Source organism: Triturus cristatus, chromosome 4_1 (genome assembly GCF_964204655.1).
Source record: "Triturus cristatus chromosome 4_1, aTriCri1.1, whole genome shotgun sequence".
NCBI classification, from domain to species: Eukaryota; Metazoa; Chordata; class Amphibia; order Caudata; family Salamandridae; genus Triturus; species Triturus cristatus.
In genome coordinates, this window is record NC_140585.1 from 553,140,908 (window position 1) to 553,152,976 (window position 12,069).

Here is a 12,069-nt window from a genome sequence, read left to right on the forward strand (position 1 = left end):
AGGGACACCTGGCTCAGCACTGGCACTTAATCATCAACATTGACGCTTATAGCGCAAACTCAACCCAAAGGTATTGGAGCTCTTTTGATGAGCACCAGTTAAGGACACATTTATTTTTTGCAGGCACAGGAAGATTACGTGATTTGCCCAGAATCCCAAGATGTTGAGCCTACGCTAAGACCTGGTTTCCCAGCTCCAAAGTTGCCAGCTCAGGCCGTTATGCCATATCCTATCCCCACTTGTAGGATTTCATGGTTAGTAGTTAGTTCTAAGTGCTGCTTATAGGGGCAATGTCCTAGTGCAAGCTGCCTCCTGACGAGAGCCCCGGCACTTATTTTTCCCAAAATTAACCACTGGTGTCTCTCCACCAAGACGGTAAACGCATGCCATTGGAGCAAGTTTGTGGTATAGTGTACAGGTAAGCATGTTGACCCTCTAACTGCACCCCTTTCCCTGGTTATTTTGTACATCCTCTACTTGGCCCAGCAGGGCTCTGCTTTGGGCAAGTTGAAAGGTTATCTTTCTGGAATTTCTGCAAGAGCCAGATAAGTCATCCCTGTTCAAACCACATGTTGTACGTAGATTCCTGAAAGGTCTCCAGCATATGTTTCCAACAGCGCCTTTTATTATGCCTCAGTGGGATCTCAAACTGGTTCTTACATTTCTGATGTGCTGTGCAGTATATATGTAATAGTGTTCAGAATACATTGTGAGGCGAAATGTTTAATTAGGTTAGGCGGTGTTGATGAGCTAAAATGCATCACAAAACCCATTTACCACGGTGAGATAGCAGATGATCTTGTGACACTTGTTTTTGCCACTTTTAGTAGACACAACTATCTGCCAAGGTGCCTTGTTTACTGTACGAGGCCGAGGCACGTGGATTATGGGAGACATAACGTTAAAGTTGAACTGACCCCGAACAAGCCTGGTATTAGTTTGAAGGCAGTGGCAGGATGATTGCTTGGTACCAGTGAGAGCAAGAGGCGAGTTAGAAGTCGAGAAAATCCTGGATTAGCAAAAAAATCTGTTAATATCACGAGGAACACTGGTGCAGGAAAGGAGCACAATGTTGTATAATCCAGCATCTAGTGTATAAAAGGAAGGGTTTGGATATGTTGGTCAAGTTCACAGACTGAGTCGCACAGATTTGCTGTTGCACCCACAGCTGCTGTCCGTGTTGCGCCATTGCCAGAGAGAGAGGTTGGAGCAAGCTTCCTGGTGCTAACTGCCAAGGTTAAGTAATTTAGAGATGGACGGCCAGACCCTTCTGCTTTATCTTAATTTACAGATTTATTATTGTGTTTTTGATTTACTTACTTTGGTGAATCAAGGCTGTTTCTTTCTTACGCTATCATTGTGCTAGCATTGCACTATACATATACAGTAAACCGTTTTCTGCTGTTACGTCCTCCTTGCCAATATATATATAAATATATATATATATATATATATATACGCTAGTGTTTTATTAAAGTCCTATTGTATCACCTGTGTGTGTGTGTGTGTGTTGCTCCTTACTGAGTGTCCTTATTAATTTGTACCTGATTGATATGGCTTGGTTTGGTTGCCAGCAACCAGTTCAACATGTGTGCTCCCTTTGAGCCGCTCCACAACTGTTCATTCTGACTTCTCACCATCAAAACAGCCTTCCTAGTGGCAGCAACATCTGCCTAAGGGTCCGTTAGTTACAGGCACGGTCTGCAAATCCTTCATACCTTACCTTCTACCCATACAAACTACTCCTTCGAACTAGAGCATCCTTCATAGCAAACGTAGTAACTCCTTTCCATGTAGACCAGTCCATCATTCTGCCTACCTTTTACTCTCCACCTTACCCCTCTAAAGGAGAGGAGAGACACCACCGCCTGGACCCAAAAAGAGCGTTGTTGGTCTACCTTGACTGTAGACAAGAATTCCGGGTGGACAATCAGCTCTTCGTGGGTTATGTCGGAGCCAAGAAAGGAAAGGCAGCGCAGAAGCAGACCATCTCGCGATGGATAGTTCCCTTCAACAAAATCTGCTATGCATTGGCCAGAAAGCCACTCCCCTGAGGGTTTGCGCACTCACTCTACCAGAGGCAAAGCAGCGACCACTGCCTTAGCCTGCAGAATTCATGTCCTGGATATCTCTGAGGCAGCATCATGAGCTACCTTGCGCGCATTCACGAAGCACTGCTGCCTACACAGTTGGCTCCTGCCTGACGGCCATTTCCCTTTCAGTCCTACAGGACTTTTTTAGTCTAATCTGTATTGCAGCTCCACCTCCGGTGAGGTATTCCTTGGGTATGTATTCTAGGTAAGGAGTCTGCGCTAGAAGTCTCTATCAGATGAACAAGTTACTTACCTTCGGTACCGCCTTATCTGGTAGAGACACTATATAGCTGCAGAATCCGTACTGACCCGCCCATCCTCACGGCTCTGCGACCGTGTTAAGGGTTCACCCCTTTAAGGGCACTGCCTGTGTACACCAGTGGTCAGTGCTCCTCGTACCTCAGCGCTTCTGGTGTGGAAAGTTGGTAAAGAAACGTACATCAGCTGCTCAACAAACGTTTCCGAATCCAGTCTGATGCCTAGGGGATAATTCCTAGGTAAGGAACTTGCTGCGAGTTAGTCTCTTCCAGATAAGCTGTTACTGAAGGTAAGTAACTTGTTAGTATTGCTTATTGAAAGATTGGAGAGTTGTTGGTACTCTGGGTGAAATATGTGATGGGAAGGTCAGGTGGGTGGAACAAATGTTTATTGAATGCGTTGTACACACTAATCTTGCAAATTTCAATACAGCATTTCAGAGTTGCAAAAGAAGTTGTGTCCACAATTTACAAATATTGTCTTTCCATTCCATTTCTTTATTCAGTGGTCAGATGATGAAAGTACTACTACACTAACGGTAAGGTCACTTTGCCCCCTTGGCATTCTATCAAGAAAATGTCTACTGTTCACCTTAACCAACAAATGATATTGTGATAATTTTTTCGTAGGACTTCAAGTGTTCTCTACAGTACTTTAACCTTTTATTTAATGGTGTAATGAAACACAATATATACCACAGGTACCTAGCCTCCCCTTGTTAAAAAAACAACAACAAAAAACACCGTTACACTGCCACTATGGTTTGTGTTGCTTCAGGTCTGCTCATGACCACACAATTTCGCCCAAATGGCACTGGTGATGGGCTGTCTATCTGTAGCTACCCGAGACAATATCTTTTTCCGTGCTTTCAGCACTATACAACCAGCACAATAGGGCGCAGCCATTTGTAGGAATTTGGGCCATATACTGTGCCCAAAAATGAAAAGTATGACTTTCCACAATATCAACCGGGAGTGTAGTGTATTTCTTACAAGGTCTGAAAGAACTCTGTCTTGAGGACGGGAACACCCTCACCCACTTTTATAGCATGCTTCATCATTGTGTTTTGCTTTTCTTGAGCAGGAAAATACACCCAGTTCATCCCAACTATTTCCAGTATATAGGAGCTCTTCGTGGAGTTCTTTTTGTTCATGTAAACCCATGGTTGTTTGTGAAGTAGCTACAGTTGTAGGGCCCTTGTAGATGTATCCAAATAAAAAAACCTGAAGGTGAACAATTTATTAGCATGCCCCGTCATAAAATCAACAACAGAAGCTGGACATTATGGACCACTATTATCCCTATAGTCCTTTCATAGAGTCAGCATGTTTCTGACTAAACATAGTGCCCAAAATAGGTCAACGGGATTCGTCGGGTCAAAAAAAGTACATTTGGGATTCAATTCTAAGCCCACATCCTACATGAACTAAAGTTAAAATGGTACATAGACCCTTTTTCAGCCTTCTTTTGAGAGCTGGAAAATAGCATGTAACCATAAAGTTAAATACATGCTGCAAGATATGCGAACAACTATAAAACCTTCCGCATAAATTCATTTTGTGGTAGGAACATGTATGTGTGCTCACCGAACTCCATGATAAGTGAGACGATATCGGACAATGTGTGGGACTCTTAGCCTGCATGATCTACTAAATGACTAAAATGGATACAGCCCTCACGACTTCTTTATTGTGCAACTCTATCAAGTAAATGATAGGCAAATTAATTCATAGCCATATAACCCACAAAACCGGATGATATTCTTTTCAGAAACATATAGGCCTTTTATGTGCAACTAGTGTCTGAAATGTATTTGGCTCATCGCACCCTTAATTTTTGTTTATGTATATAGTGGCATGTTAAGCTGTGTATTATTCTTGTGAATGAACCATGTATATCTTCAACATTTGGGTAAAGTTCTTTTCTTGAACCTATAAGCTTTATATACATCCGAAATAAAACGTTTTGATTGATACTTTTAACCGCAGGTTACTCGCCTTTAAAATATCCCAGGCACCAGACTGAACCTGGACGATTTTTCAGCATTGTCCCCTCATGTCGTGAGCGGGGTTGTTCAGCTCCAAGTAGACTGTTTTCCCCCCCAGAAGTGACAGTTGGATCTGAATTTAGGCTGTACCCAAGCACACTGGCGTCTGATCCTTTGTTTCTCCACCATCCAAAATAGCTCCTAAATTTTGCTCATCAGTTGACGAGTTTTTTTTTTTAAAATTATTTCCCAATGTGCAAGGAAGTATAATCTCCTTCTAAAACTACAGGTTTACACTCGGAGGGACTGTCACAAGTAGATGTCTGTGACCGATCCCCACAAGGTGTTTCACTAGTTTTTTGGCCTCCACTTCATTGTGTGAGGAGTGTACCCTTATGCATACTAAGGTAGTTTATGGATCACGACGCGCACTGTATGTCGCCGAACACTGCAGGAAATGAAATTAAGGGTTGTAGAGCGCACTCCTTTCCCAAGGATGTCTAGGTGCTAGTCTCTCAGAGGTAAACTGCTTACTAGGACGAGCAACGCCAGCGATTGAGGAAAAAAAAACACGTTTCAAGTAATTTACTGCAGGCCAGCAGATCAGGTTCCCTTTTCAATTCCCGAGGGAAGAAATTTCCACAGTTTTGGTGTTCCAACGATTAAGTTTCTACCATTCTTGTGAGCCTTTTCAAATTTAGTGACAATAAGATTGTAGGCTGAGGCGGACCAAAGATATTTGGAAGGAGTGTACCACTGGAAACTTTGTCTGAAAAAACTGAGGGCCTTTACCATAAAGTGCCTTGAAGGCAATGCATAAGGCCTTAAGTCGATGCGCTTCTTGATTGGAAGTCAATGGAAAAGATTGAGCGCTGAGGAGACTGATTGAAATTTGGGAATACCTAAGAGAAGCCAAGCGGCTGCATTTTTTAATTTTGTTCCGGTCTTTCTTGGGGATGTTAATGAAGAGGGCTTTGCTGTAGTCAATCTTGGAGAGTACTGAGGTTGAGAAGGAAAGATTTTTCTGAGGAGCTTCAGGGTGTAGAAAGTGGTAGAAGTGATGGTGTTAATGTGACTTTCAAAAGAAAAATTGTTGTCAAAGACAGCACCTAGATTTTCACCTTATTAATCGGTTTAAGTAGCAAGACAAGTTCCTGCGACCACCAGTGTGTGGACCATATGGTGGTATTTCTTCCAAAATGCAAAACTTCAGTTTTATTAGAGTTAAACGTAGAATAATCTGAGAAAATTCAATTATTGACATAAAGCAGACAGTCGTAAAAACGAATGGAGATGTCGTCGGGATTTCTTGCAACAGATATAACAATTTGGGTGTCATCTGCATAGGATACTACAGAGTACCCAAAAGACCTTATCAGATTGGCGAGTGGGGTGACATAAATATTAAAAAGGGTCGGGCTCCAGGACGAGCCCTGGGGGATGCTGCACAGTAAAGTAAAGTGGGAGAATTAAAGTCTTCAAGGACAACAAACTGCTCATGATCAGTAAGAAGAGATTTCAGCAATGTAAGTGCTAGACCCTTAATCCCTATGGTTGTGAGACGGTGCAAAAGAATGTTGTGATTGACCGTGTCAAATGCTGCCGAGAGGTCTAATAGGACCAGGGCTCCATTACATCCTGCATCAACTGCCTAATTTGCTCTGATGCAGCGATAAGCGCAGATTCATTACTATGGTGGCTTCTAAATCCGAACTGAGTATGGTCAAGGAGAGCATGACTCTCTATAAACGAGGCGAGTTCAGCATTCATAGCCTATTCAACAATTTTGGCTGGAAGTGGTAGGCCTGAGATGTGCCGCTAATTGGGATCAGCACTGTTTAGTCCAGATTTCTGTAGAAGCGCAATAACTGAGGTCCTTATCCATTTGGTAGGGAAGAGACCCGTGAAAAACATCTGATTGAAAATGACAGTGCGGTGTTCTGAAATGATTTCAGGTGCTTGATGGATAATTTTGAGAAGCCCAGAACGAACATCCTGATTTGTTTTGGGCAAGAAGATTCAGAACTTCAGGAAGTTGTATAAGCCCTGCTCCTGCTCAAGTTTGAGAGCATGGATCCAGTCCGGCTCTAGGGCTGCTCCTGGGATAGGTTTTCGTCACATTCCAAGTCTTTGGGTAAATCAAAAAGAAACATAAGAATTCCTAGTGGCCCCACCTCAGCCTTGCTACTCTTCTTTTGAGAAGTCACAAGGACTTCAAGGTGACTTTCAGTCTCGCTCCCTGTCCATCGCAGAGAATCAGATTCCACATCTGATTTCTCACTCTGAATATTCACGCTCCGGTAGGTCCTGGTGTCTCCAGACTTGACAACGAGACACATCTGACACTCCAGAGCTGGTGTACCTCTTTTGGTGTGGGTGCAGCATCCAAGTCATTGGAGAGCAGCACGTCGACAAAAACGGCCTGAGCGGGATCGGTGCCTGCGTTGTGCAGGGGAATGATACCTTCACTCCAAGGGAGGTTTGTGGAGATTTTGCAAAGGCTGCAGGAGCTTCGGTGTTCTTGAAGTCTTCAAAGGTCTAGGAGGACACAGCACACTACAATTATTGAAGTCCTGGAGACAGCAGGCAGGGTTTGGCACCGACTTTCTTCTGCAGCAGGACTTCAGTTCTCGGGCATCGAGTCTTCTTTGTCCTGGTCTTCTTGTCCGTCGAATCTCATTTCCAGGTCTGGGTATGCTATCTAAATACTGAATTCAGGGGCGTTACAGGGAGAGACAGGTAGTAGCCAATGGGCTACCTACATTCTGGGTGCCTACACCCTTTAAATGACCACTTCTTGTGTGAAGAGACACTGTCTCCTACCACACCCTTCTGCACAAGACTACACAACGCCAGCATCCACAGCAAAGCCTTAGAGTGGATCCTCTCCTTCCTCACCGGCTGAACCCGGAGAGGCAAGCTCCCACCGTTCTCCTCAGAACCTATGGGATCAGCTGCAGAGTCCCTCGGGACTCCTCTCCGAGTCCCACCCTCTTCAACATCTACATGGCCCCACTTGCAGCCATCGTCAGAAACCACAGACTCTACATAGTCTCCTACGCCGACGACACCCAGCTGATTCTCTTCCTCACCGACGAACCTACAGCCGCTAAGATCAACTTTCACAACAGGTTGAAGGCAGTCACCGCCTGGATGAAGGACTGCTACCTCAAACTCCACTCCGACAAAACCGAAGTCCACATCATGGGCACCAATCCCTCTGCCTGGGAAGATTCCTGGTGGCTTGCAGCGTTCGCCACCCACCGACCATGCACGCAACCTTGACATCATCCTCGCTCTGTGTACCACAAAATCAATGCCATCTCATCCTCTTGCTTCCACACGCTCTGTCTGCTTCAGAAGATTTTCATGTGTTTCCCCAACGAGTTCAGGAGAACCGTTACCCAGGCGCTTGTCAGCAGCAAGCTCGACGGCAACACACTCTACACAGGCGCCACCCAAAAACTCCAAAAGAAATTGCAGAGCATCCATATTTCGGGACACAACACTGGTACTGGGAAACTGGTTAGCAGGGGCCCAGAACACATCAGTCAAAGTTGCATCAAAAAACAGGCAAAAAGTGGGGGTACTGCAACAAACACCCAGTTTCTTACAGCGACTTGCAGTGGAGTATGTGAAGGTTTTTTTTACCAAAATGCGCTCACAAAACATTCACATTTTACCTCCTACTTTATGTAGGTGGTAACCAATTTGCAATTGGGAAAGGGTCCCCTAGAGACCCCTCCTCCTTTGTGAATGGTTGCAAAAAACGTTTTCTAAGAGCAGGCAGTGGTTTGAAAAAAAAACTGTTGCCTTATTTAAAAACATTCTCAGACATGGTGGTCTGCTGACCCCAGCAGCCCACCATACCTGTGATTTTAGCGAGTCCCAATGGGTAGCAAACAAATACCTCTCTCATGAATATTAATTAGGTAGTTCAATTTGCGACCTATTGGGAATCGCAAACTGTGAAAAACACACTGTTGGACATAGCTATTTGTGATATCCTAATAGCAAATTGCAAAAAATCACTATTAGGTATCACAAACCTACGTCTATGTACATCTGGCCCTTATTGCATTATTACGCCAACATGCCACTTAATCGTATACAAAGAAGCGGGAGAGAAACAGTCTACATTTCATCAAAAAAGTAATCGTTATATTATTAATGTTGAATAATAATGCACAGTGCAAAATTGAAGGAAAGGCTTCTTTTTTTGTACGTGTGTCTGAATTGTGGAATGCTGTTTACTTCTATGTAGGATACAAGCAATTGGTAATGTTGTATGCCTCACTATAAGTAAGGTGAGCATGGATAAAAGTAAAACCGTATTATTTTGGACAAAATCTAATTTGGGGTGCACTAGTGTTGCAAGTATTTGACTAGCGAACGTTTTTAACCTCCTGTACATACCATGGATATGGTTTTTCGTTAAGCCATTATCTTATAACGAGATGTAATTTAGGGTGCGTCCAATAACACCATATGGTCATGTACTTTGTAAATTTGCCAAAGGCGTTCAAGCCGGCATCCGTGAAAAAAATATGTTGGGGTGATGGCACTGACACTTAGTCCTATCTATTAAAAGATCATGGTATTTCATCCTTTAATCCAACCTTATAGGTCTATGATCCATAGACCTATTTGTATTCCTTTCCCGATAATATTGTGTTCACATGTAGTGGGTACTGAATCATTTCCAAAAAATTGTTGGCTATCCTTGTAGAGACACGTTGGCAACAAATGCTGCTACGATGTTCCCCAATGCAGATCTCGATTTATCGTTACAACTGGGAGTTAAATATTCTGCTTGGAGATTTCAGGTGACTTCCCATCTCCCACCCATTTCCCAAAATACAATACTTTAATACATTTTGCAATGGGTTTTCATTTTTTAAAGTCATAGTTGCATAAAACCTATCCAACAAAAGACTGCGATACAATGCAAAGAATACTTTCTATAAAGGAATTTGAAATACAATTAAAATGATGTATTTCTGTGTCTACAGTGTGCTTTATTGATCTAACATTAATGCAGTATCCCTGCCCACACACTCTGATACATGTTTATGCACACCAGCCCTCTAGTCTCTTGAGGTCAGTCGAAAGGTCTACATACTATCGTGACTATTTTGCTTCCGAGTGAGCAGAACAGAAACCAACTTGTCATTAAGGGAGCTGCAGTATGGTTCTTTAATTGGCTGTGGCTGAAGAGTACACTCGACATGGAAGAGAAATCACAGTGAATCAAATGTACACCATGTAAACAGACTAATATGTCTTCTAGTTGAGTTAGCATCATCTGGCCTTTTAGCCAATGCAAGCCTAATCAAAACTGAAATGGTACTATTCTCCAGACTAACTTGCATTAAACCACAATTGCATTAATGGCTTGCATAAGTTAACAAAGTAATTCACACTTTCCTAATAAATGTTGGCCAATTAAGATAGTTGGTTTAATTAAAATGTCCAAAACAGGCTTAAATTACTACTTACATTTTCTGTTTATGTTTACGGCTGTTATGAGTGTTCCTTATTCTGTCGTTACGTTATTGGCTTTTCATCAGGTAGCTATTTAAGAGTTTATTTTAATGTCGAGCCTTGACAGCGCTTGCGCTGTCTGGAAGATCTGTTGTATGTACTTTGTGTAGGCTTTGGAACATTGCGCCAAGACTTTTCTGCTTTTTGCTTAGGGACTTCTTTTTTCTAGCAACTGCCTCTCTTTAACTGTCTTGATAGAAAACGACCAGCAGAGTTCAGTAAAATACCAGAATCACTTTACCCAGGAAAATGTGCTTCATAGCTAAAAACGTTTAAGGTCCCAACAGCGAGACCAATTGCATTGCAAATGCTTCTTTTGTTGAGCTTCTCCTTTGCTCTAGTGGCACGGGGCCGAGGCACTTGAAAAGCTTAGTACTTGTAAAAGATAAGATAGAAAGTTAAACCGTCTCATGAAGATCAGTACAAGTCCTCAGACTTTCTGCTATTATAATCGCAAGTCAGAAGACACAACCTGCCCACCGACCTATTTTTTCAATATACTTATAAACACAAAAATATATTTAAAAAATGCAATACTCGCCCGGGGTCTCGATTACCACTTGCACATCCTGTCATAAACTCTCACCAGCACTTAAATTCAAGTTCCCCCTTTTTCACCAGTGTGGCACTCATTGCCCCAGACACACAGTCCTACGGAAATACATGAAATCATCCGCGCTGGTTCCATAATTGTCACCACATTCCTTTATTCAATGTGCGTTAAAGATGCAACTTTACTTCTTCCTGAAGTCTGCCACAGAGAAGGGTTGTCCATGTCACCCTCAACTTTCACAATGAAGCATTTCCATAAGACCATGACTGGGTCCTGAAAAGGTGAATCTTTAATGATGAAGTTTAAAGCACCCATTGATTGCCTTAATGCCAAGAGAGAGAACTCTCTCTCTCTCTCTCTCTCTCTCTGCCTTTGTTTCTCTGTCTTTCTCTCTCATCAGCACAATTTATCGTGTTTGCTAATTTACCTTACCTTTGAATTTAAAAATGACTGGTCCAAAAAGTTGTACTTCAAGAACATAGTGTATATTTTATATCCGTGTATATGTTTGTGTTATCTACCTACACAGGCGCCAGAATTTCCTGATTTTGCCCTGAAGGTCCAAGAAGCAATCAACTCTCTCGGAGGCAGTGTTTTTCCTAAACTTAATTGGAGTTCTCCAAGGGTAGGACTTCATATTCCATGATTAATGCGTGTGCCATGTCTGTAATTTCATCTTTTTTGTGGATGTAAAGTACATATATGATTTAAAGTACAAATAATAGAAAAATGTGTAAAGTTCTTCTAGAACTTAGACACATGTTTGCTGTACTAACATAGATGAATACAAAGTCCTTGTTTCTACTTGGGAACTGTGGAATGTAGAATGCTGAAGTACATTGAGACTCAAAAGGGGTCTTTTCTGCTATTATATATCACATCTCTTATTTCCTTGCTGAAGAAAAACCTATCCTTCCAAGTATTTGTGTCATTTGTGCTCTGGTTCTGAAAAAATACATTTTTCACCCATACAAAGAGGATATTTCTGTCCAGGCATCAACGTTATGTTTTCCTTCCAAACAGTCCTGGAAACATACAGAATAACAGATATAACATATATCCCACCTGTTCAGATAGCAACCAGGCAGACAGAATTCCACACCTTTTATAGCAAGCACCCTGTTCTATTGTGCACAAGATACTCTGCGAGAAGTCGAGCCTGGCTTGAGAAGTTATGTTGTGTGCAAGGTAAGCCTCTGAAAAGTGTTTAGCATGTGTCGAGGAGCCCGATGTTCTTTTGCTTGTAAGGTACCATATCAGAAGCTTGAAAAAAGGGGGGGGGGGAGGAGGGGGAGGTAAGCAAATATGTTTGGCCTTATTGGCTACTATATTGTGTGTGCAAAATATCCTTTGAGTGGGCCTAAGCAAAGGCTATTTTTATGGTATTTTCAGTTAAGTTTTGCCTACAAAATAAAATGCATGCGTTTAAGTTGAGCCACTGTGTGAAGCACCTATGTTTAATTATGAATTCAAGAAACCCGGAGTGTGTAGGGTTTGAGCCCGTAGAGTAATCTTTATTGAGGTGAGTTCTAAATTGTCATTGATGAAGCAAGAGCTATCCTATTTTGTTGGTCGAGCATGGGTTGATGGTTATGGTCATATGCACACAACACCTTGTGGTTTTGGTTGAGTGT

At 42.4% G+C, this 12,069-nt stretch overlaps 1 protein-coding gene across 1 annotated transcript in view; it reads left to right on the plus strand.

The window, feature by feature from the left end:
• The window catches only part of CDC123 (cell division cycle 123), a 424,883-nt gene that overhangs the window by 152,346 nt on the left and 260,468 nt on the right, over positions 1 to 12,069 (plus strand). The window contains exons 4-5 of the mRNA XM_085652872.1: positions 2,857 to 2,889; positions 10,965 to 11,060. Coding sequence (XP_085508998.1) covers positions 2,857 to 2,889; positions 10,965 to 11,060 — 129 coding nt within the window. The remainder of the gene's footprint in view (positions 1 to 2,856; positions 2,890 to 10,964; positions 11,061 to 12,069) is intronic.